This window comes from Pituophis catenifer, unplaced genomic scaffold (genome assembly GCF_029215685.1).
Source record: "Pituophis catenifer annectens isolate HBS135680 unplaced genomic scaffold, rPitCat1.0.hap2 SCAF_3, whole genome shotgun sequence".
Taxonomy (NCBI): Eukaryota; Metazoa; Chordata; class Lepidosauria; order Squamata; family Colubridae; genus Pituophis; species Pituophis catenifer.
Window position 1 is genome coordinate 128811632 of NW_027256883.1, and position 27162 is coordinate 128838793.

At 39.2% G+C, this 27162-nt stretch overlaps 1 protein-coding gene across 2 annotated transcripts in view; it reads left to right on the top strand.

Moving 5' to 3' along the window:
- Positions 1 to 27162, top strand: part of DPH5 (diphthamide biosynthesis 5) — a 45149-nt gene that overhangs the window by 15483 nt on the left and 2504 nt on the right. The window contains exons 6-8 of one of the 2 annotated variants that reach the window (XM_070941160.1): positions 15610 to 15730; positions 23934 to 23973; positions 25803 to 25906. In XM_070941160.1, coding sequence (XP_070797261.1) covers positions 15610 to 15730; positions 23934 to 23973; positions 25803 to 25906 — 265 coding nt within the window. The remainder of the gene's footprint in view (positions 1 to 15609; positions 15731 to 23933; positions 23974 to 25802; positions 25907 to 27162) is intronic. The other variant, XM_070941161.1, reaches the window with a different exon arrangement.

The following is a 27162-nucleotide window of genomic DNA, read 5'->3' on the forward strand; positions in this document are numbered from 1 at the left end:
CTGGTTCCAGAGTGCTGATGGCTACACAACCTACCCACCCCCATGGAATGACACAACCATTCTGGGCACTTGGCAGCTGCTTCATCGTTACAGTTGGTTGAGCGTTCCAAGGTCACATGACCATAATTTTTGACATCTTTTTCAGTTTCTGACTTTTTCAGCTGGTTTCTGACAAAAAATGCCCATAGGAATACATTATTTGCTTAACAGCTGTGGCATTCACTTCCCAACCGCAACCTTCACTTAACAACCACCGCAAAAAAGTTATAAAATCAGATTTGGTCATATGGGTTCTTTAACTTAACAATCATCATGATTTAGGATAGAGATTTCAAGCTCCATTACAGTCATAAATTGAGGACTACCTGTATAACTGAACTTCTAAATCAGAGGTGTCAAACTCAATTTCACTGAGGGCCGCATCAGGGTTGTGTTTGACCTTGGGGGGCCGGGGTGGGTGTGGCTGGGGTGGGTGTGGCCAGATCAGTGTCACTCATGTTGGAACACCTGTGGCAGCCTGAGCGCCCTGCCAGCCAAAACCAGCTCCTGAGCTCCGTTTTCGGCTGCAATATCCTCATACAGCCCTCCCAAGCTCTGTTTTTGCTGGCAGAGGGTTGCAAGAGGCCGTCGCAGCCGAAAACGGAGTTCAGGAGCCTGTTTTGGCTGGCAGCAGAACCGCGGGCCGGTCCTTCATTGTTTCCAGGGAGGCCCCGCGGGCCAGATCTAAGTACCCCCGTGGGCTGGATTCAGCCCACAAGCCTTGAGTTTGACATCCCTGTCTTAAATAGTAAAGTCTTCCTTTTTATCCCCTAATGAATAAGATTTATTTAAAGACCATTGCAGAAAATGTCGTAAAATCAGATCATTTACATAATCACCTGCTTCACAACCATCATGACTTGCAACCATAATTGGCAGGCTCCAATACGGTCATAAGTCAAGGACTATCTGTAATCATATAGTACAAACGGTTATGGCACTTAAGTTGCAGAAAGCTGATGCAGCTATTAGAATCTAGATAATGATGGGAAAAAAGACTGGCACCTTAAGAAGAGAACTTTGCTGAATGAAATAGTTCAGAGCTCCCTGACTTTTCCGGCTTTGCTGACTGACTGGGGGGGAGGGGGGAGATGGAATGGTTTCACACGTGTGGCCAGCAAGTGTGTGCCGGTGCAGCTCCATTTATGCAAATGGAGTTCATATGCAAGTGCTCGCCCACTGCTTGTGGAAGTGCTCGCCCACCATTTTCACAGCCCAGTTACAAACACTTCATGGCCTACTAGCGGGCTGTGGCCCGGAGATTGTGGACCCCTGAAATAATTGACTGCTTTAGTGCTGGAAATAATTATTTCACATATTCTGGTGTAATCCTTTTAGGGTTTTCCTTAAGGTAGGATATCTAGAACAATGGCATTCAGCATATGTTCTGCTTTCCTGGTGATATAAAAGGGAAATCCAGGTGTTCCTTTATGTAGCTGCAAAACAAGGATTTTCAAGTCCAGATTTAGCCATGAAAGCCAGTTTGGGTGACTTTGGGCCAGTCACTTTCAGCCCAACACACCTTACAGAATTGTTGTGTGGAAAATAGAAGGAGGAAAGTGTGTTGGATATATTCTCCTCCTTGTGTTATTTGTAAAAATAATAACAAAGGCGGGATAGAAATAAATAAGGGCCCAAATTTTAGGAGATTGAAAAACATCCCAAGTTTTTGGCAGTTTCCCCTAGATTGCCATGTTATATTAAAATTTCACAAATTCTGTCAATCTTTGCAAGATTAAAAGATAATAACTTACAATTTACCAACGTGTATGAACTTTGCAAGTATGGATGCAAAAGTAGATCAGTATTTTCCAAACTGTTCCTTTTTTCATTGAAATTACTTATTGCGTTCTCATTTATTTTATCATTACCTTGTAAAGTCAATATAAATGGCAAAGTAGTGTACAATTTTATAAATAAATCTCTCATTTATTGGCCAGCATCTCAGGATAAGGGGGGGGGGACCCTTTGATCTGTGCCTATTGCTTAATTTATTGATGAAATTGTCAAAAACGCAAAGTTTGTAATTAAAACAGCTGTTAAAATGGATTAAAAGAAATTAGTCAGAAAGGTCTTACTTCTAGTGGCAAACTCAAGATGTCTACTGTTTGTATAAGTCTGACTTTTTAAAATCACACGTGGCCAATGATCTAGTCTAGTCTAGTCTAGTCGTCTAGTCTAGTCTACCCTACCCTATCCTACCCTACCCGCCTTTATTAATTTTACAAATAACTCAAGGTAGCGAATATATCCAATACACCTTCTTCCTTCTATTTCCCCCACAACAACAATCCTGTGAGGTGGATTGGGCTGAGAGAGAGTATCTGGCCCAACGTCACCCAGCTGGTTTACATGTCTAAGGCAGGACTTAAACTCACGAGCTCCCGCTTTCTAGCCTGGTGCCTTAACTACTAGACCAAACTGGCTCTCCTTAATCTTATTTTGCAGCATGTAAATTGAAATCCCATCATTTCAGACCTTTGACCATTTTGGCTGGGAATTAAGAGAGCGGGAGTCCAACAAAACCTGGAGAACCGTGTGTTCCTCAGTCCATCTTTTTTGCACTTCCCAAAACAAGAGCTCATGCTTGTATGCGCCTGTATTGAAGACTGGTCTTGATGTAGAGATTCATACTTCAGTAATGAAAAACAGGAAACACCTTTGCCTTAAAAAAAAAAAGCTTACAGAGGGGGCACTGAAGCCTATGATGTAATTCTGCCTTGTTGGAGAGCAGCAGATGTCTAAGCAAATGACATTTGGAGTTCCAATTTAACAGTTTTGCCAGCGTGATTGGGGGAAGCCAGTTTGAAGTCAGTTGCACAGGAGCTGTAGAAAAAAAAAAAAGCATGCCTTGTGTTTCATGAGTACTTGAGAGTGGCAGGTATTACAGCTAGTCCTCACTTAATGACAGGTTCATTTAAGTTCCGACAGCTACACACTCCCTGCTTGGCATTTTCTGCCGCTTTGGGGCATTTGTTTCCAGCCCATTAGATAAAATGAATTTGTTTAACAATTGCTGCAAAAATGGTTGTAAAAATCAAGGTGTGGTGATATGGTGATCCATTAAACGAATGTCTTGACATACAAGCATAGTTACGGGCTCAAATACAGTTGTAAGTCGAGGACTACCTGTACGCAGAAACAAAAAAGTGTCTTATATACCCTGTTTCCCCCCATAAGACATCTCCTGATAATAAGCCCAATCGGGCTTTTGAGCGCATGACAATAAGGCCAAGCACTTATTTCAGGGTTCAAAAAAATATAAGACAGGGTCTTATTTTCGGGGAAATACGGTACTGAAAAACATGCTGTAGTATATATCTTTATGGCTAACAATTACAGTCCTTTCAAACGAGATGGGGTGAACAGATTTTAATTTCATGATTTTCTGTCATTATCTGTGCAAAAAAACATTTAAAAAATGCTTTGGTATTGTAGAGTTGAGGTCAAGGAGTTGATAGCTTTGAACTAGCAAAAGAAAACCATGTGTAAATTCCTTCATACATGTACCACTTGTGTATTAAAAAACCAAGTTAAAGTTATGCACGCTCTACAGAGCTGAAAAGGTACCTTGCTGGTAATTCTCATTTGATACTCTATTCAAGTGATGGCTAACCTTTTTGCCATCACGTGCCAAAAGCGGGAGGAGCGCGGGCGGGTCGTGCGTGCATGTGCCCACACCCATAATTCTATATAATTATAATTCATAATTCCCCCCCTCCCCACGCATGCATGCACAACACCCCCGTGCTTCTCCCGCTTTTGGCACGCAATGGCACAGTGGGCCTGGTAGGCCCATTTTTCGCCCTCCCCAGGCTCTAGAGGCTTTCTAGGAGCCTGGGGAGGGCAAAAATGGCCGTCCCCATCCCCTCGGAGGCCCTCTGGAGGCTGAAATAGCCTGTTTCCCGACTTCCGGTGGGCCCAGAAGGCCCAAAAATCAGCTGGCTCGCGCGCCCACCAATATGGCTCCACGTGTCACAGGTTCGCCATCACAGCTCTATTCATTTGCTTAAATGTATCAAGAAAAGTTTGGCGTAGTTCTTTCTCTGTGAGTTCACGTTCGTTTATTTTTATAGGAGATCTCATTCAAAAGTTCAACTCTCTGCTTTGGATATAATGAAATAGCCCATCAATATTTTCACATAATCACTCATCTATTTCATTTAGGTAGTTACAGGCTTCCAGTGATCTGATTAGATGGGGGTGATGGGGTTTCTACTCCAAATTGTTGTACTTATCTCAGTTGTCAGTATTTTACAATAATCCAGTGGAGTAGCGATGGTTTAGATTCAGGCACAATTGGAAGGATCTGATCTATTTGGAGAGCAGATAGGAGGATCTGCTTCCATCTCTTTCTCTGCATGAGATTGACAATTATTTGTGTTTGTCCCCAAATACTTAAAAACTGAATCAGATTGTTGGAAACCTCTGCTTATTTATGGAATGATAAAGGTCTTGTTTTTGTAACCCCTAATCAGGGGTTTGATTAATTTAGATTGAATTCCCATGCTGGGAAACAACAACAATCTAGATAATTAAAAACTAAACTATCTAGAATGTTGTTGTTCTGGGAATGGGAATTCTGGGAATTGAAGTCCACAGCTGCCAAGGTTAAGAGACATTGTTTTTGACCCTCACTGAAAATGGGAACCATGAATTCTTTAAGATGACCTGGAGAAATGCACAGACCATTCTTACAGCCGAATGCGGCAACCACGCTGGGAAAGGATGCTGCAAAAATAGACACTTGGTTTTGAAAAGGTTACTTCATGATTTCTCTCAAGCTATTGCATTATGGCATGTGAATACGCATCCTTTTTTCTTTTTTTTTTCATTTCTTGTTTTAAAATGTCTGCAGAATTGAGAAGGACATTGTTATTTCTGAAAACCTTTTTTTTATGGAGTGAGATTTGGGCTTAAACAATCATGGTTAAGAGACCACAACACGGTTTAATGTCTACATGAGAACAGATGTTGCATTAACATGTGGTTGATCCTAGCAATGGCAGCCCTATATTGGTGCTCTTTTTCTCTTCTACGAAATATATATCTGCATTAACTTATGGTTGCAAAGGTGTAGAGTCCGTATCGATGTTATTCAAACTTGGCCACTTTAAAATAAGTGGGACTTAACTCCCAGAATTCCCCTGCGAGCGAGCTGGCTGGGGAATTTGGAAAGTTAAAATTGACACATCTTAAAAACTGCCAAGTCTGAAAAAAAATAGGTCTAATGGTCAGGGCTCTCTCAGTTATTTGGAATGCTCATTGCCCCTTGAGATTTCTGTACCATCACAAATGGATTGTGATATTGACTCGCATGACATAGTAGCAAACATGAAACTGCCTTCCGCTATCCTAGCCTTGTGTCCTCTTTTTTATCTTTCAACATATTATCACTCCCTTTGTTCCATTCCTCACTGGGCAGTTTGAAGAAATCAAAATTGCTTGTAAAGATGCAGGAATGTATAACAATAGTATATGAGGGTTGTTTCGTCATAGTAAATGCATCTATTACTCCACTTGTATCGTATTCTTCATTTCAGTTTAGGAGAAGGCAATTTTTCCAGCTCGTGAATGTACATTAATTGCAAGGAGCCTCTTAAGGACATTGTCACAAATGAGCTGACATGAAGATGTTGCCAGTGCCCAAAAGCCCATTTACCGGATAGAAAGCTGCTCCCTGAATGAAATTCCAGCTAACTTTCAAGTGAAATAATTGTTCCTATCATCTAACATATTTATTTTTGATGTCTGTCTCTCTGTGGGATTCAAGCAGGGGTGAAATCCAGCAGTTCTGACAGGTTCTGGAGAACCGGTAGCGGAAATTTTGAGTAATTTGGAGAACCGGCAAATACCACCTCTGGCTGGCCCCAGAGTGGGATGGGAATGGAGATTTTGCAATATCCTTCCCCTGGAGTGGGGTGGGAATGGAGATTTTGCAGTATCCTTCCCCTGCCATGCCCACACCCACAGAACCGGTAGTAAAAAAATTTGGATTTCACCACTGGATTCAAGGGTATTCTTGTAAAGAAAAGTGATTTTAATAATGGGCATTTTCCAATATACCAGCTTTCCAGTTACCTCCTTTACTAAAAATACAAAAAATGAAAAGAAGTTAAATTATAGGTAGTCCTCGATTTATAATTTTAATTGAGCCAGGAATTACAGTCATAAGTCATTGCTGGTCATTAAGCACATCATCACGTGACTGACCCAATTTTACAATTTTTTGGTGATGGTCATTAAGCAAATCTGCAGTCATTAAGGGAACAATTTTTCTATAATAGATTTTTTTTTTTGCCAGAACTAGGAAGGAAAGGCCGGTTTCATACAAAAAAAAAAGTTGTAAATTGAGGTCATTTAACTGTGGGACACTTGCAAATAGCCATAAATCTGGGCCAGCATCCACTGTGACTTGCGGGAACAGCTCGGCCACTAGAATTTTGAATCTGGGTTCTTTCAGTGTTTTGGGTCCATTGTAATGTCAACCAATCGCTAAGCAACTGATCGTAAATTGAGGACTACATATATAAATTTTACCTGAGGCAGACAGTTTGGCCAAGAGAGATTGCTACACCTGAGTATGAGCACTGCATTACAGGTCATCCTCAACTTACAACCACAATTGAGCCCAATATTTTTGTTGCTACGTGAAACACTTGTTAAGTGAATTTTGCCCTATTTTGCGACCTTTCTTGCCACCATTGTTAAGTGAATCACTGCAGTTGTTAATTTACTAACATGGTTGTTAAGTGAATCTAGCTTCCCCATTGACTTTGCTGGTCAGAAGATAACAAAAGTTGGTTACATGACCCCGGGACACTGCAACCGTCATAAATATGAGTCAGTTGCCAAGTCTCTGAATTTTGATCACATGATCATGGGGATGCGACAAACGTTGTAAGTGTGAAAAATGGTCACAAGTATCTGCTCTAAATGAACTGTTGTAACTGCACTAAGTGAACTGTTTAGGTCACTAAATGAACTGTTATAAGTCGAGGACTGCCTATTGAAAGACTTAAAGGTGATGTGCAGGAGATTGTCACACATGCTAGACTGGAATTTCAATTGCAGTCACTGCAGTTGTAAATCAAGGCACCTGTGGAACTGGACCCTGATTTTTCAACTGCTTTTTTATAGCAGTCGTTAACTCAATCGCAGAATTGCAAATCCAAATCACACAGTCGTTAAATGAATCACATGTTTACTAAGTGAATCTAATCTCCCGAATGAGAGATTTTGCTGGAAACCTGCAAAATAACCCATCACAAATCACAGTCATGTGATTGTGGGACCCTATAACGGGTCATAAATATGAACTGATTGCCAAGCATCTAAAATGCAGCCATGTAACCGTAGGGTATGTGTGTGAGAGAGAGAGACATGATGTTTTACAATGGCCAGAAGTGCCTTATGGACCATAAAGCAACCTTTCCAAGGTCATTGTAACTTCATTAAACAACTAGTCATAAGTCAAGGACTCTCGGTAACACCATATGTACTCTATTGTATTTGATATCCTAGGCTTGGGGATACAGCTAGAAATAATAGCAATATGTGGTCTTGACAGTAGCAATATGTGGTCATTTTTTGTTGAGTGGTGAAATATTACACTAGAGGAGAGTTATTTCGGATAGAAAACTGAACAACGAGCAAGCAGGACATCCCATCACCTGTTTTACTTCTTTCTTCTTTCTTTATTCATTTATTAAATTTATATGCCGCCCATCTCATTGTCTAAGGCAACATACCATAGGCTTTAAATCACTCCCACTTTAGCAGGTGAAATCTAGGCTGAATTCTACCAATCTCACTTCATTCCATCCATTGTTTCTCAGGCGTTGGTTATCTGAAGATCATTATACAGTTTGCATTAGTAGAACCAAGATGTTTCTTAACTTAATGACATGCTTTCTGAAAATACAAGCAATTTACGTGTCTTAAATGCCCAACTCAACGCAGACCTCATAATTAATATGTACTGAAACCTACTCTTTCACTATTTCAACCTCAACCAGCAAAGCTGCCTGGGGGGGAAAAATTCATACACTGTTTCTATCAAATACTGTGGGTTTGGCGTCTTTCCAGCGGAGTTCTGCATGAGCAGTCACCAAGAACATCTATATGAGGCTTTACCTTTTAGATAGCTTTTGACAGACACAAATGGGATCCTTTTAGTTTCATCTGGCTGCAGAATTAGTGGTTTAAATGTGCCCACCTATGGTAAAAGCTGGTAATGGACAGTTTTTTACAGTTATTGGAGGAAACATTGTTTTTACAGCATGTTCCTAGAAACATGCATGCAACATAGATAAGAGGCACTCGGATGGACCTATCTAGGAAATCTGTAGGTCTGTACAATGCTTAGTGGAATAGATACAATATGTGGAATTCCTCTAAAGCCAAAAGCAATCAACTGAGAATTAAACTTCCCAACATCAGCTTTTTGGATATGAAGATATTTGCAATCATACCTGCAAATTTGAGTGATTATGTGCCGTCAAATCATTGTCATCTCTTGGTTATGATGTAAACAGAATTTCTCCTTGACAACCACCTGCAAATTAGGGATATCTTAAAACTTTCTACTGATAAAAACCAGAGCTCAATTTGACCCGGAAATTAAAATGACTGGTTGCAAAAGAAGACAGATCTTGCATCCTTGGAGTGATAAATTGATGAGAAAGTCCTAAGCAAAGACCATTCCTACAGAGCTAAGATGCTGCCTTGGTTATAATTATTATCTTTTACCTGGTTTTAAAGGCCCCAAATCTGTGTCTCAGGGAGCATTTCAGGTTATTAGATAAAATGCTACTCCAACTGAATGCAGATATATAGCATCAGTGACCTTATGTGAACAAAGTGATAACTGGAATCTATATTTTCCATGCATTTTGTTCATCTTTTTTCATCTTTGCCCTTGTGCTGTGGAATTTCAAGCACCAAACTATCTATTTCCATCAAAGAGTTGATTGCAAAGCTTTACACTGTCAAGTTCTATTTGAAGAGTCTTATGAGGAGTTTTTAACTATTTTGTGAAGTACTTTAGGACTAAATTCATACAGAAAGCATCATAGCTGAGGCAGTATTTTAACCCACTCTCTCTTACCTATATATAAGTTTCCCCCCATAAGACTCTTAGACTAGAGTTTGAGTAATTTAATCCTTGAAGAATTGTTCCCACTACACTAGCATATAGTGTAACTTTTATATTGTAAACCAGACCAAGAACAGTCTCCATGAAAGCCTAAATCTACTCTTAATAAGATGAGCCATTCTAACAGAATTTTGCAAGTCTGATTATGCTTTGTCTTGTTCCTTTCTTACACTCACTCTGAATTGCAAGCGAGGAAGGGGTCAACCCAAGATTTCTTTACACGTCTTCTTGGTTTGGACTCGAGCTATGTTTAACTCCTTGTTGTTTTGTTAAAGAGTTGCTTGACATAACAGTAAAGTGGTTGGTATATAAATTTAATTATTTATTTATTCAAGTAATTTAATTTTTAAAAAAATCAGTCCTCTCTACGTCAGGGTTGTAGTCTTTGCTTTCTACATATGTTTACTCAGTGGTCATTATTTATTCTCATAGGTGATTTCAAGAACAAGGACATGAGATAGGAAACAGAGAAAGAGAGAGTGAGATTCATATGAGTAATATATTCCAAAACCTTCAGTAGGACTTCTCTGAAAATATGTCTAGACCAGAGGGTGTCAAACTCGACTTCATTAAGGGCTGCATCAGGGTTGGGTTTGACCTGCAAGGGGGGGAGAGCATGGCCAGCTTGACATCACTTGTGTCAGGGTTGCCTTTGGTGGCCCGAGGGCTCTGCCAGTGAAAACAGGCTCCCGAGCTCCATTTCTGGCTGCGACGGCCTCCTGCAACCCTCTGCCAGCGAAAATGGAGCCTGCATGCAGCTCTCGCAAGCTCCATTTTCAACTGCGATGGCCTCCATTTTCACTGCAGAGGCACTGCAGGCCAGGGATGAAATCTAAAATTTGTTACTACCGGTTCTGTGGGCGTGCCTTGGTGGTGGTGGTGGGGGGGGGGTAATGTGACTGGGTGGGCATGAAAACTTTTTTTCTTTTTACTTTTAAAAGCATTTTTTCTATAACCTCTTTGGCTGAAAAAAATACTTTTAGAAGCCTCTGACGATCAGGCAACTCAGCTGGGATCGCCAGAGGCTTTTAAAGGCATTTTTTTCCCTACAACCTCTTCGGCTGAAGAGGTTGTAGAAAAATGCTTTTAAAAGCCTCTGACGATCCCAGCTGAGCCGCACGATCATCAGAGACTTTTTTTTTTACTTTTAAAAGCATTTTTTCAGCCGAAGAGGTTGTAGAAAAAATGCTTTTAAAAGTAAAAAAAAAAAACAGCCTCTGATGATCGCACAGCTAGCTGGGCATGTGGGGGGGGGGGGCAGGGATTTTTGCTACCGGTTCTCCGAACCACCCGCCGCCATAACTACCGGATCAGGTAATCCAGTCCAAACCGGGAGCATTTCACCCCTGCTGCAGACCTGTCCTTCTCTGTTTCCAGGGCGGCTCCACGGGCCAGATCTAAGCACCCCGTGGGCCGGATCCAGCCCCCAGGCTTGAGTTTGACACCCCTGGTCTAGACTAAAAGTCCACCAGGTCATTCTGGTGTAGGGTAATGGGGTACATTCTCAATTTACCTTGCTTCTATTGGCCCTACAGAACATCTAGCTCAAAAAAGAACTGTTCTACATTCTTTGCACGTTTCTTCTTGCTTAATCACATGGTTATTTTTTGGTGCCTTTGAATTAGTGTTGGCTCCTGACAACTGCCCAAACTAGTCCCTATAGGGGTTTATTGATAAGATCCTAGAATTATACGGCTGGAAAGGACTTTGGAGGTCTTCTAGTCTAACCCCCTACTCAAGGCAGGAGACCTTATTCCATCCCAGATGAATGGCTATCCAATCTTTTCTTGAAAACCTGCAGTGATGGAGCATCCACAACTCCAGGAGACAAGCTGTTACATTGGTTAATGGCTCTCACTGTCAGGAAATTTCTCCTTAGTTTCAGGTTGGATCTCTCTTCAACTTGCTTCCACCCATTGCTTCTTGCCTTGACTTGCCTTGACGCCTAAGAAAGGCTTAAAACTCACAGTCTTGTGGTTTCTAGCCTGGTGCCTAACCATGACACCAAGCTAGCTCTTACTGGAGTGTAATATTTAAGAATGTAGAGTTCTTTTCAGCCATTTACTTTCACTCGTTTTTCTAGGTTGCACTGTAACTCTACTATATCTATGAATTATGGACAGCTCTCTTATTTTCAATTTTATTTTCCTTTCCACTCTAGTTCGGTGTCCAAATGTTTGGGCCACACCTTGAAAATGTGTCAATTTCTTCCTTACCAATTGAGCTGGGTGTAGAGAAGAGTTGCACGAATCCCAACGATAAACCAGCTCCCTTTTTAAAAAGGCATCCAGCTACTCTTACAGTGGAATAGGGGAAGCAACACCGAGGACTTTGAGAGGCGTTGAAGAGTTAAAAGTTGCATTTTGACCTCCCCCCCCCCCAAGTTGAGTAACCTTCTTTTTTTTTTTTTCTCAAGTTCCCGGCAGGGCAATTTAGGTTGGGAAATCCAAAATCTGGATTGCTCATTTTCGTTCGACTTACCCAAGTGTCCTGTTTAAAATATGTACTGTTCCAAGAACCATCTGCAGAGTACCCTGTTCTAGGAGTGTGAATGAAGCAAACTGTTTTGTGCAAAACCCAGGTGACCCAGTCATTTAGCTCATCACAAGGCAAAGAAAGGGTGTGAAAATGTTTGAGGGTAGGGGGTTGTATATCTTCCGGGCAAAGTAGATGGGCTGCATTCTGGCTTAGCGGATAAGGCCTCAGACAAAGGAGTTAGGCCTTGAGGCAAAAGTGACCCCCACCTCCTTTCATCCCAGCTCATCCATCCATTCTCACTTCCATTCAGTCCCTCTCCGGTTCCTGTCTCCCTCTGTGCAATCCCCTTATTCTCTGTTGCCAGGAGGAAAAGTAAAAATGTTGGCAAGAATGAGAAACCAGGCACCTGGAGACCAGCTCTGGAGTCTGCAGAGATGTATCCAGCAATGCTTCTATAGCGTGGCTTGGTGGGCGTAGCAGGGGAAGGATGCTGCAAAATCTCCATTCCCACCCCACACCAGGGGAAGGATACTGTAAAATCTCCATTCCCTCCCCACCCTACTAACCTGCTTTCCAGCTCCATGTGCAGGGCAACAAAAGAAGACCCAGCCGATCAGCTGGGATTCGATCAGCTGGGACTCGGGAGGTAGCGAATAGATGGGGGCAGGGCTAGTCAGAGGTGATATTTCCCGGTTCTCCGATTTACTCAAAATTTCCGCTACCGGTTCTCCAGAATGGGCTGAATACCACCTCTGTCCCAAATGGTACAACTATCATAAACGCATACTGATTGCCAAGTGCCCAAATTTTGATCATGTGGTTGCAGGAATACTGCACCAGTTGTAAGCATTAGGATCAGTTACTTTTTTCAGTAAAGTTACCTTTGTAACTTTGAATTGTTGTAAGTTGAGGACTGCCTGTATTGTCTCCTGGGTAGAGAAAGAGTTTTGCCTCTTCCATAAGAGTTTTGCATAGGATTTTTTTGTTTGAGCAGTGTCTTCTTGTACCTGGCCATTGCAATGAGGATTGCTTCATGCATTATGAAACAGTACACTCTTGCATAGCTAAAGTTGTCTCTGGAATACCGATTCAGAAATAGAACTTGTTTTCCCTTGCTTTTCCATCCTTACAGCCACTTCTCCCCTCTTCCACCTTTTTAAATCCTTTTAAATCCTTTTAATATTTTAATGGCTGGGATGTGTGTGTTATGTTTGGATTTTAAATGTAGTTGTTTATATTGTTGTCATTTCGGTTTATATCTCTTATTTTAGCATGCTTTTCATAAGGTGTCTGTGATATGGGAGCCAATATTATTTAAATAAACAATTAAGGTCAATGAATATTACTAATAAACATACTGTATTATAACCCTGTGTCTATAGATTGCAGGTTTGGTTCCTAATAAGGTCTTAATGAGTTTTTAAAAAACTTAAGTTGCACAATGAGTGGTGGAGATTCACTCTTTTAAACAAGGAAGGCAGATTTCCCTACATTAAATTCAAAGCCCACGATGCAAAGCAGTGTACTTGCATAACCTGTTAGTACCGTAGTTACCCAATGCCTGTTTTAGAACTTATTCCACCTTCAAATTTACTCAGTTACTTTTTTAAAATATAATTTTATTAAGAATTTTAATTTTATTCTTTTATTAAGAATTTTAATTTAATCCCATTATAAGGAATGGAATATAGGCTGAAGTGATACCTGTTTAAGGAATCTGAAGAGTTATTAAATTTGTTTCTACTTGTTGGTCAAGGTTGCAAGTCACTTCCTTATATATCTCCTTTCTTTTTCTTTATTGTTCACTTACTTTTTCTTCTTTCTTCAGCTTTTTCCCTGCACTTTTTATTATTTCTTTCCATTCTATTTTTCCCCTCTAACTTTTATTTGTATTAGCTTTTACTAATTACAACAGTAAAAGCTAATACACATTAAATTTAGAGAAAGAAAATAGAATGGAAAAAAAAAAGAATTAAAAAGTGCAGAAAAAAAAGCAAAACAGGGAAGAAAAAGAAAATGAAGAATAAAGAAAAAGAAAAGAGATATATAAGGAAGTGACTTGCAACCTTGACCACAAGTATAAACACATTTGATAACTCTTCAGATCCCTAATTAGATATATGTTCATCCTATATCCCATTTCTTATTTTAACCTTGATCAAATAAACCAACTTTATATTTTCCCTTTTACTTATCACTGTCTTAATTGTTAATTCAATCAAATATTATGATAGGATTTTATTTCTTTTCAATTCTTCGTTATTTCATTGCATAGATTTTCCAAGGCTTCTTTTGTAAATTCAACACGAAAACATTATCCAGGTCATTCTCTTGGTTTATCATTTATGTTTAATTTTTAAAAGTTCAGCAAAGTTTGTATATCTAGTAAAGTGTCCTTTTCCAAATCATTATCTTGGATTGTCATTTGTAGTTCCACCTTCTCTATTTTATCTTTTCAGATAAAATTTGTTCCACATCAATCACTCGTTTATTAACATTTTTTACAGATAGTCTATCCAAGAAACAGACTTTATTATTGACAGTCTTGATATTGTAATCACTAACCTTTGGTTTCATTTTTCAAAGATCTCCTTTAACATTTCTGATAACATTTGGCGTCATTTTGCAAGTCCCAGTATTAAATGACATCAAGTTTGTATTTTTTTTCCCTTCTGCTTAAAATCTTTAGTCCCCTCTAGTGTCCAGTTTCTAAAATCATCACTTATCTTTTATTATGACTTGCAATAACCAGAATAGCACAAGAAGTTGTTGTTTTTTTATAGTTAATTTCAACATCTTTCAGTAAAACTCAATATTATAATTTATCTGGGTACTTAATCCGTTTTGATCCATTTTTGGATCAAAAACTTACTTAGCTGTTGGCTGTTTATTTCAGGCTCTGTAAATTCTTAAAACTTGTAATTAATTTTGCTTTTGTTTTGAGTTGAAGATAAACTCAACTGATGGAAACTTTTCAACGTTGTCTTTCTGAAGGTTTCCAATAGTTTTAAGATAGCTAACAGGCAGTTTCTGAAAGTGATTTTTTAAAAAATGAAGTTTGCGAACTTAGTGTCATTTAAAAGACTTCAATGTAATTGCAAGCAAAATGATTGGTCCCATCATCTCCCAAAACCATGGAAAATCATTGTCTGCAGTCTCCTCATGAGAATCAGCCTTCATAGCATATGTTACTCTCTTGTCCTCTTCTTCTCTGGAGAGGTTCCAAGGAACTGATCTACTCACCAGATCCTGAGCCTTTGCCATTGTCGCCAATTCCGCTTTTGAACAGCTGTCTTCTGCTCGCCATATTTCCTCCGGATGTCCCACTCAGTAACTAATTTTTGATGGGACTGAAAAAAACCAATAGCATCTACAGTAGTGGTCAAAATTGTGGAAACCTTTTGGGAAAAGTGTATTTTCTAAAGCTAGCTAATAACACCACATTTTTTGGAGTAGTACCATAAACTTATATATCAATGGAAAGATAATTTAATCATGAATATAATGCAATAACTTTTATGAAGGATTTCCTATTGGAATAGCAGTTACAGTATAAAGAAGAAAACTGAAACACGTAGAAAAAATGAGACATACAAAAATTATCACCATAGAAAAAACGCGTTTTTGATGACATCTGGACAGGTAGGCGGAGCCTCCCGCCACCGCCACTACCGGTTCACCCGAACTGGGGCAAACCAGGAGCAACCCATCACTGATGTGTAGAACTAATTTCCAAAAACATCTCTGACCGATGTACTTCAGTTGGTTCCAGACCTTGCCTTTGACAAGTAAAAACAAGTTTAATTCAATGATTCTCATACATTTGAAAAGCCCCATAATACTGAATATTTATAACCTGTTTTTGTATTACTTTATGGGTTACAGTATAATGTTGATTAAAGATTTTTCTTTCCTCTCTCTCTCCTTCTTTATAGCTCTATAACTTTGGAGAAACAGTTTCTATTGTATTCTGGACAGACACGTGGAAACCTGAGAGTTTTTTTGACAAAATTATAAAAAACAGAAAAAATGGAATGCACACTCTATGCTTACTCGGTAAGAAACATTTGCACCTGGTATTTATTTATTTAGATATGATATCATTGCGAGATTTTAATAATTCAAGCAATTGTTGGATGTCTTTTTTAATTACTCATACACCACTCAGAATTTTTACATTACATGTTGGTCATAAATACGCCGTCCATTATCATGCTTCATCAGTGTGAACTACTGCACTTTTGTGAATAATTGAACAATTCATCCTTTCTGATCAAATAAGTATCAAATAAGAGCCGTGGTGGCGCAGTGGTTAGAATGCAGTATTGCAGGTTAATTCTGCCAATTGCCAGCAGTTCAATCCTGACCGGCTGAAGGTTGACTCAGCCTTCCATCCTTCCAAGGTTGGTAAAATGAAGATCTAGATTGTTGGGGGGGAAATGCTGACTCTGTAAACCGCTTAGAGAGGGTTGTAAAGCACTATGAAGCGGTACATAAGTCTAAGTGCTATTGCTATCAAATTGTAGATAAATGTGGAATGGAAAAAGAAATGAGCCTCCTTTGCCTTGTATGACTGCTACTTCCGCTAATGTATTGGTTAGTTGCTTATATACTTCGTCTGGACTTCAAATGAAAAGACTTCCAAAGTAAAAAGTTTAAAAAAAAAAAAAAGATAGGAGGAGGAGCAGGAAGAGCAAAGCGCTCACCACCACCTCAAGTGTCCTTATGAAGGTGGAAGAGGCCTTCTCTGGTGATCCAGTTCTATATACGTATGTAGTGAAGCAACCCTCATTGTTTTTATGAGAGCAATCCCAACTTTCACTGGATCTTGAAGAAATATTAGTTAATCAAACATAGTAATGATACAACTATTGAAGAGACCAACTTTAGATGATGAATCCTAAAAGATCAATTTTTAACCTTATAATACATCTTGTAGGCTGTGTTTAGTGGGACACGGTGGCTCAGTGGCTAAGATGCTGAGCTTGTCAATCGAAAGGTCAGCAGTTCAGCGGTTCGAATCCTTAATGCCGCGTAATGGGCTGAGCTCCTGTTACTTGTCCCAGCTTCTGCCAACCTAGCAGTTAGAAAGCACGTAAAAAATGCAAGTAGAAAAATAGGGACCACCTTTGGGGGGAACAGCGTTCCATGCACTTTTGATGTTTAGTCATACCAGCCACACGACCACGGAGACATCTTCAGAAAGCGCTGGCTCTTCGGCTTTGAAACAGAGATGAGTGCCGCCCCCTAGAGTCGGGAATGACTAGCACATATGTGCGAGGGGAACCTTTACCTTTAGGCTGTGTTTACATGACATACTGAGGCATGAAGATCTAATTGAACATTGTATGCAGTGTTTATTATTTTATTTAGAAGCCGCATGATTCCAGAATAACGCTGGGAGACTTACAGTTTTAAAAGAATAGAAATATATGTGTTTTATATGTGTTTTAATAAAGTTTATATTTTTAAAATTAAAAAAAAAAAGAATAGAAACCAATAAGGAAAAAATTGTATATGTCCAGGCAGACCTCACTTCATAGATCACAAAACATAAGCGGACATTCTAAGACACGGAAAACAGCCAAGTTTTAAAAGATTTCCAGAACATCTTCAGGGAGGGGGCCACATGGATCTCTGGGCGGATATTATTCCAAAGGGCAGGTGCCATGACAGAAGAAACACATTTCCCAGGTCCCAGTAGGTGGCATTATTTGAATGAGGACCCCTAACCACACCAATTCTGCCCAATCTTAACTGGAAAGGCAGAAACAATGGGAGATGAGTAGACCTCGTATAACTTGGCCCTATGCCATGAAGGACTTCCAGTGATTAGCAGCATCTTGAATTGCACTTGGAATCAACTGATAACCAGTTCAGTCTGCAGACAGTGGGATCCTTTGGGTATAATGCAGGGATGAAATGCTGCCAGCTCTTTCTGGCTCGCAGGAGCCAGTAGCACCGGCGGCGGGTAGTTCGGAGAATCGGTAGTGCTAGCAGTGGGAGGCTCTGCCCCCCCCCAATCAGGACATCATCACGTCTCAGTTTTGACCATTTGCGCATGCGCAGAAGCCTTTTCGCATGCACAGATGATGGTACGCACACAGACGATGGGCACGTGCACATCAGCAAACCAGTAGGAAAGATAAGTACATTTTACCCCTGCTATAATAAGGTATACCCATCACTGCCTGTGTTGCTGCATGAATAAGAGCCTTGGTGGCGCAGCAGACTAAAGCACTGTTAAGATAACACTAGCTGCCTGCAATTATTGCAAGTTCAAATCTCACCAGGCTCAAGGTTGACTCAGCCTTCCATCCTTTCGAAGGTAGGTAAAATGAGGACCCAGTTTGTGGGGGCAATAAGCTGACTTCGTATAAAAAAGAACACTGCTGGGGGGGGGGAGGCGAAAGCCCTACTAAGCAGGTATATACAAAAGTATGAAGGCTATTGCTTAACGCATTGTAAGTCGCCCTGAGTCTCCGGAAGAGGATGGCATATAAGTCGAACCGATAGATAGATAGATAGATAGATAGATAGATAGATAGATAGATAGATAGATAGATAGATAGATAGATAGGCAGAATTGTGGTTAGGAGTTACAGTAGTCCCATTTGTGAGTTGACTAAAGCATAAGTAACTGACTGAAGGGTCTCGTGGCCCAGGAAAGAGTACAACAGCCCCCCCCTCCCCGATGTGCCTGTGTAAAGGCCTTCTTGGCCACAGCTGTCATTTGCTCTTTGAGCAGGAACTATGAATCCAAGATTAGATTGCACACCAGCCTTGAATGGGGAAATGCAACCTTCCAAACTCAAAAGATGGAAAATCCCATTCATATTGGGCCCCAGTATCTGCAGCCATTCAGTCCTCTCAGGATTAAGTTCGAGTCTGTTTTCTTCATCCAGTTTCACACACTTTCCAGACATTGGGACAGGCCCTTGAGAACATCAACTTGATTGACTCAGGATAAAGATATATATCTGGGTATCGTCCACATATGTTGAGATCCCAAACAGATGGGTGATCCCCCTCAGCCATTTCATGTAACTATTAAACAGGAAAGGAGAGAGCATCAAGCCTCAAAACAATTGAGGGGCTGAGGGTCCTGGTCATTATTATTTGTATAATAATATTGTACAAATCCAGAAAATTGGGGTCATTTACTCAACCATGGTTGAGTTATTTCCTGGATAAGCATGCAAATGCAGGCATAATCATGGAACTGAAATAATATAATGCAGCCAGTATACTGTACTATATAGTATATTACTGTATATAATATGCATACCGTGTTTCCCCAAATATAAGACCAGGTCCCAAGGCTTCTGGTAGCTAACTGTTTATGATGTTATTTTTCCACATTCTTTTGCAATTATATTTGTACTTTGGTCTGTGACCGCAAATAAAAGTTATCATTATTAGACCAGGTCTTATGTTAATTTTTGCTCCAAATTAGGGCTTATTTTCTGGTTAGGACTTATTTTGGGGAAAATATAGGACTAAATGCACCCATCTGGCTGACAATCTTGACTGGGGCTTATTTTGGGGGTAGGGTTCACATTATCAGCATCCTGAAAAATCATGCTAGGGCTTATTTTCCACTTGGGTCTTACTTTCAGGAAAACAGGGTAATACTGTAGTATAGTGTTATACATACTATAGCCAATAGTATAATGCAGATATTTTTATCCTTGATATTTAAAAAAAACTTTAAAAGAAAATAAGCCCTAACTGGCTGATTGTACCTGAGCTGGTAGGCTGGTTGGTCTTGCAGTCTGACAAAATAACTGCTGGCTTCTGCTGCAGTAAGAAGTAGCTTAAAAAGGGGCCAGCTGATTTGCAGTATCTGATCTGTTTTTTTAATCTTTTTGGTCCAGCACCCTGTGTTAGTAGTCCATCCCAAATAGCTTTGGTCATGGAAATGTTCATTTAGACACAGTGGCTGGGAAAGCTGTATTACAGTAGGGTATGAATTTGACCCTCTTTACCCCATAATAGAATTTAGTACAAAACCGTATATGTTATTACAAGTCTATATGAAACTCCATCCTTTGCCAACAATGTTTCTAAAAAAAAAAAAAAAAATCCAAATTCATATGTCAGTGATTCCTAGATTAGTATCACTAATTTATGCATGTATATATCTAATATATCTGCAATATTTTTTTTCTGGGCAAGCACCATTTTGTGATACTAGAAGGAAAGTATTATATTTAATAGTGTTTTTTTTTTTTATCTAAGAAAGCCAGACACTGAAAAATAGTATAAGCCAAAAATAGCATTTGCCTAGTCTTCCTCTTATATTTGCCCCAGGGTAGAGTTTGTTTCAGGCTTTCTTTCTTTATGGAAATTTTCATCTAAAGCTTAGTACAATAGGATGGAAAAGGATTATTGCTAGACTTACATAATATAAATTGGCCTGAATAGTAATCAATTGCAGCGTTCTCTTTAACATTTGGAAGAAGTAGAAGTCTAAGTCTCCCCACTCACTAATTCCCTAATTTTAAGAAATGTTTAAGAAATTTTAAGAAAAGCTGCAAAGAAACTTGAGTCTGAATAACAACTGAATATTGCAGACTCAGGAGTTTTAAATTGCCCCAGAATTATACTGTAAGAAGTTTTAAATTACAGTTAAGAGGGTCAACAAATATGCTTCCTTTGTTAGGGAGGTGATCTTAGAATGTCTTAAAAATGTTTAAAATAAAAGTTTTAGCAAGGCCATCCGTTTACTGGGATTGGTAATCTACTTACTGATCCTGCTTCTGGGTTTTAACAGTAATATGATATATAGAGATTAGCATCCTCTACTGTAAAGGGAAAACAAAAAGTACTCATTATTTCTGATATTTCTGTTATTTTCTTAAAACTCTAATCAATGACTTGGCCTGCAGAAAAGGAAGCAGCCCAAAAGGTTTTGTAGCTAGGCATGATTTTTTTTAAAAAAAATTGCACCAGTCTTTTCAGACAAAATTGGATTTAACATGTAAGCGAGAGACATTCTACAGAGCCATACAAACACACATGGAATTGTTATCAGATGGAAATTGGACTGATGTAATTAGCTCATTCAGTATTCTTTAAATACTAGGGTTGATTTAACCGTAGCCTTTTCGGTGATGTAGGTTGGTGGTGAGTTCTTGTAAGCAGCTAACAGTCTTATGACCTCCGTTGCTTTTCTTGATTACAAGCCAGGAGTTCCAGCATTATATCCCAAAACCTCTTAAATCCAAGAGCAATTTCTCTGCATGTTTTGGAAAGAACTGAATTTTGCCAGCATATAATCAGTCAACATGATTGCTGCAGAAATTGGTCTGGAGATAATTTATACATTGGGGAATTGACTGGAATTGTTCCTCAATTATTGAAATGCTGCAGCAGCCATATAACTGTTTAAACTGCACAGATGTTGGCCATTTGGAGTGCATTTTCAGAGAGCTAGAGAGATTTAAAATTACATTTCTTCTCTGTGATTAATGCTGAATGAAAGAAGATGTTACAGTCTTTCTATATACATGTCAGCCTGTCAAATGTTTTGGACAATGCTCTGTCCAGCACATCTCCCACTCTTCTTTCTTAATACTTCCATTCTCAACTTGCTTCTATTTTCTCTACTACGTGAGTTCTTTCCTGGTGCCCTCAGGTGTGTCAAATTTAGATTCCTAATCATCCAAAGGGCAAAAGAGTAAGGAAGATTGAATCTTCCCATGGGATATGGTTTGTTTCTCATAAACACACACAGACACGCAACACAGACACCTCTGTGTTAAAAATATTGAGGAAAATTACTTGAGCATTTTATTATCTTTGCACAGAATGCCAAGCCATTCTAGGATATCCATTCGTAAATAAATTACAATTGACTGGGTTCATGTAAAGTGCTCAGCTGGAAGCCTGGTGTGCAAATTACAGTTGCTTGGCCCACACATCAAGATCCAAGTGTATTCTGGCTTAGTTTAGTGTATGAATACAGTCATTGATTAATTCACTTTATCATAGCAAAAGTTCCATGTCAGGAATGTTGATATGTGAAGACGTACGAATAGCTGGTTAAAAATTAAAGTGCAATTATGAAGTCACTGTATATGGAAAACGAATTAGATCCAGAGTTCAAATGACTAGAATAAAATAAACACTGGATATAAGTGGCACTAAAATATAAAGAGAGGGTAATTCCATTCTTACAAACAAACAAACTAACTTGGAGTGTTCTTTAATTCATTCTGTGTTTACCATCACATAACATAACTGCGTGACTCACAATAAAAATCCATAACACAAGTCCAGTAATCTCACTCACAAGCAACTGGATAAAGCTACCATAAATAGCCCACTGTAATCCAACACAACACAGTGCTGCTTTAAAGACTGCCTTCTTTAAACCTTGTGGGAGGAGACTGGGGTAGCCATTCCAAAAGAGTGGGGGAACAAGGCCACTGAGCGAATCTGCCCCTGCCCCACTTGGAGTGGGAGAGCCAGAATCATTCTCTCTCTGATTGGAGTGCACAAGTTAAGCGGGTTCAGATAATCCCTAAAATACTAGTCCAGAGGGTTGTAAAGGTTGGGAAACTCCCAGTCAGGCAGGGAGGAGGGGTCAAGCAGGGAACTAGCCTTGAATCCTCACATAGCTGCAAAAGGCATAAACCTGACCCTATCTAAGTTCCAAGTAGTTTGGGGAGACTCATGATTATACATAGAACACAACAAAGTTGATGACTTGAACCCCTCACAAATGGATCTGATTGCTTGCTCCTGCCAATACCAGCCCTTTGACTTATATTCATAAACTATTGGAGGCCAATGCAATATCTACAAATCCAGATTTTATCCCGCTAAAGTGGCTCTCACTGGCCAAGAGGCAGGCAGCTGATGGAAACAAAACAGCACTTATCCATGGCTCCTCTTCATAGCTCATTCATACTGCTTAGGCTTAATAGGGTGTCAAATTCAATAACTAATGATCTGAAGGAAGTATTTCACCCAATATGTTTTTCTTCTGGAAGATAAGATGAAAAACGTCAAGTATGTTATTGATTGCTTCAACCTTAAATCCTATAAGCACACCTTTGGTTCCAGATGGTACAGCTTGAACTTATTAAAGTTGATGTCTACTTAACAGACTTCAATTAAGATTGGTACTTAGTTTTAATGCAAAAAGAAATTTTTTTAATTATGAAAAATGGACTGTGTCTTACACGCTGAGTTAAATACTACCGTGTTTCCCCGAAAATAAGACCCTGTTTTATATATTTTTTTAACCCGGAAATAAGCGCTTGGCCTTATTGCCATGCGCTCAAAAACCCAATTGGGCTTATTATCAGGGGATGTCTTATTTTGGGGGAAAACAGGATAGCAGCAATTCATCCTCAAAGAATGGATCCTATGAAGCCAATCCAAACACATAAGAAGGATGTGTCAGTATCAATCCCAGTATCGGAAGAAGTCTGAAGAAAAAAGTCCAGCAAAAACATTTCCAAAAGACAGAATCTGCTCATTACCTGTAGAATGTTTGTTGAGCCCCCTAAACAGATGACTGGGAAGGAGGAAAAATGATTAGGATTCCTTGGAGCAATTGGTTGACGTCTGAGATCCTGAATACCAACCAGTTTGTGAAAATCACTGCTTGTTATGTACTAATATTAATTCAGTAGAGATACTCTGGAATCATTTGTTTTATTTTTGCAAAACAGTTGTGTTTTGGAGGGGGACATTAATTAAGAGCCAGTTTGATCTAGTGATTAATGTGCTGATCTAGAAACCAGGGGACTGTAAGTTCTAGTCCTGCCTTAGGCATGAAAGCTAGCAGGGTGACTTTGGGCCACTCACTCTCTCTCAGCTCACAAAGTTTTTGTTGTGGGAGAAATAGCAGGTGGAAAGAGTATCAGTATGTTTGTTGTCTTGAGTTATTTATAAAAATAATAAATGTGGAATATAAAATAAATAAATTCCTTTCTGCCTCACACATATACAGTACATTCTAAACCAGCCCAAAGACAATGATTATGCAATACAGCAACAAAATGGTAACCATGTATTACCATGCAATGAAGATAATGGTACTGGCTAGCTGAAATTAGTCCTATTTTTTAAAAAAGCATTTTTTGGAACAGTGATTGTAAGATTGTGCATGCAGAAATGGGTTAGAGAAGACAGTCTATGAACGTATTTCTGTATTATACGCAAGGGAAAAAATAAAATCTTGAGTCTTAATAGTTTTTATAAAAATGAACTTCCAATGTATGACATTTATTTTTTTCTGCAGACATTAAAGTGAAAGAGCAGTCAGTGGAGAATCTCATGAGGTAAGTTGTGTTGCTATATATTGATTATCAACATGTGGCAGTGAGGAGTGTAGACAGGTTAGCACTTGAAAGTAGAATAACTATTATAGGATCCTATAGTATTACATATTACATCATTAATGCAGGAGATGGAAAGGAATTATGATCATTCATACTCTGGGTTATGAGACAGATCAATAGCAAAGTTAAATCATAACTAAAGTCCACTGGAATCCTCTCAAGTGTATTTCTACAAATATTAGGTTTAAATATTTGTAGGGAATCTGGAATAAATATGCACCCAGATCTTTTTCAAAGATCCCAAAATTGGTTTGCAAATATTTTTTTTTCTCATCAGCTGAATGCAGTTGAAAGCCTTTGCACAATCAGAAACAATGCTGCAATCCATTCTCCGCTTCTCTGAAATGCAGAGGCCTGACTTCTGGTTGCATCCACATCCCAGGAGGCTTGCCACAGCTTTCAACAGTAGCCAATTTAGTCGTCTTCACAACAGTGTGACCACATTGTAGGATGAAACACCATCTACCTCAGGAAGCACCACCAGGAATTGGTGTCCAAGAGACAGCAACGTTGGCTTTCATAACATCAAGTTGGATGGGGTCTTAAAGAATATTGAGTCCAACTCTTGCACTGCACAAGATACACTAAATCATTTCTGACAGATGACTGTTTAGTCTCTTTTTAAAGACCTCTAGTGAAAAATTGCTCATCACAATCAGGGTGTTCCTCCACATAACTAGTCCAGACCTTTCTCCTTGTAGTTTTAAGTACTTTTAATGTCTTGTACTAACTGAAATTGGAGGTATCACTTACCATCTGCTTCAGGCAATAAAATGTCATTGGCCAAACCTTACTTTTAGTCATCTTTTTCTGTCAAAGATAAATTGGATGCTTCATAAGCAAATTTAATTCTTATTGTGTTTAGCGTGTATTAGCTGTCTCTCACTTTAAAAAAGCAAACAGAGCGATATTAGCTCTGTTCCAAGTCATTTTATCTGTAGTATAATATTTTCCCACTCCCAGTTGTTCAGTATTTCTAATCTGGGTGGATCAGTCTGCGTCCTTAATCTCTTTGCCAGCTCATTTTATGGAACAGTTGATGGTTTCTGGACACATCCTTACTTTGGTTTAGCTTCATATTCATATGGACTGACGATCTCGGGGGAAAATTTATTTTGGAACTTCTTCCTAACTCTGCTTGGCCAAGTCCAGGGTTGGCAAACTTTGCTGAAAACAACTCTTAAACACTGGATTTGAGGGACTATAATTATGCAACTCGAGAGTATATGGTAGAAAAATACAGGCTTTCCTTTCAATTTGGCATGAATAGCATGGATTGCTGATGCAGGGAGAAGTATAACACCACTTTTGAAGGGGTTGAGGAATAGCCATGGCTAGGATTGTACTGGAAGAGTAAACATATGGCACCTCTTTTAGAAGTGGAGAATACATTCATCTGAATCATGCAGGCTGTAATTCCTTGGTTAAAAGCTTCAAAACAGCCACAGGACTGCCTAAGAATGATTTCTCTTTCCCAATGACATAAATGTTGGATGCAGCTTTTAATGCACATCTAAAGCTAGTCCAATGAAGTCAAGAGAAGAGCGCACCAATATGTTTCCATCTGCTGAACGTACTGTTTACTGCTTTTCAGCTGTTAGTGTGGTGACCAAATCCAACCTAAGTCTTTCTAGTGTTAACAAACATTTGTTGAACAAAAGGCAGTGTGCAAACCAACTAGTACAAATGTCAGTTTGTTGTGCTCATGAATCTAACATGACTAGGATGTATGAGCTCCTTGTTTTGACATTGTCAATTTTCTCTGTCAGGGGAAAGAAAATTTTTGAGCCACCACGCTACATGAGTGTGAATCAAGCAGCCGAGCAACTTCTTGCAGTTGTCCAGAATCGGCGGCTACAGGGCCAAGAGCCAGGTATAATCTGTCTGTCATTTCTGGTAGAAAGATATACTGCTTGAAATCTCTTCCAAATTCAAGAGCTCTTATGGTAATATGGAGATGGGCCATCCTGAACTTGGCAAGATACAGTTTGCACGGAAGCCAACGTTTTACATTGGTTCATCATCATGTCATGTACACCGCTGGCCTGGAAGCACATATTTAAAGGCCGCAGAATGTTGGCTTATACACAAACCAGCCACAAGTTCAATGACCCAGGGTTTTTTTTTTAAAAAAAAATTCCATATGGATATATTTCAAGAATGAATCACATTGACTTCAATCATTTCCCACACTCATAAGAAATTATGCATTTCCTTCATTTAGTGTTTGTGATTCTACTTGCCACAAAATGTCCCAAAAGCAGAGTGGGAAAGCACTTTTAATATTAAAAAAATTGAATTTTACAGTCTTTGATCAGCATAAAGAAAAATATGTATCGAATTCTTTGCTGTCTTGTATTCAACTAACCATTTGACATTGCACAAAGAAATACAGATTTTGGTGGGAAAACATATAACCAAATGTAGTTCTCTTGTTAGTAAAACATTTCTATATTGTAGAAAAAAGAAACCTCAAAAGTTAAGTAAATTGATCTTGATTTGATCCTCAAGCATTTTAATTGTAAAATTGTAGGTCAGGAATGGAGAAACCAAGGATGCACTATGACTCCCATCATCCTGGTCATGATCCAGTCATGCTCAGTGGGCATGACAGGAATTGAAATTCAGCAATATCTGAAGTTTTCTCATCCTTACTTTAAGGTTTAAAATAACACTGTAAAGTAGGGGTGTCCAACCTTGGCGACTTTAAGACCTGTGGACTTCAACTCCCAGAATTCCCCAGCCAGCCATGCTGGAATTATGGGAGTTGAAGTCCACAAGTCTTAAAGTCACCAAGGTTGGACACCCTTTGTAAAGCTTCTAGTTCTTCAGTGTTTGATCCCAGTAACTTATAGCAAACAAGATGGATACACTATTTATCAAAGCAAACCTGGAAACACCTTTCATTCCTATGAAGCAAAGGAACATAAAATGAGAATCATGGTTAAGGAGAAATTTAACCACAATTTAATTCATCATCTTGGATTCAAATAACATAAAGCAAAACATAATACAATTTACTGTGTTATGCAAGTTATGGTTAGTAGACAACCCTCCCCTATCAAAACATCAAGAAAAATATGGGAGTGGGGGAGTAAAAATGACTCTCAGCAAATTCTCCTTCATATT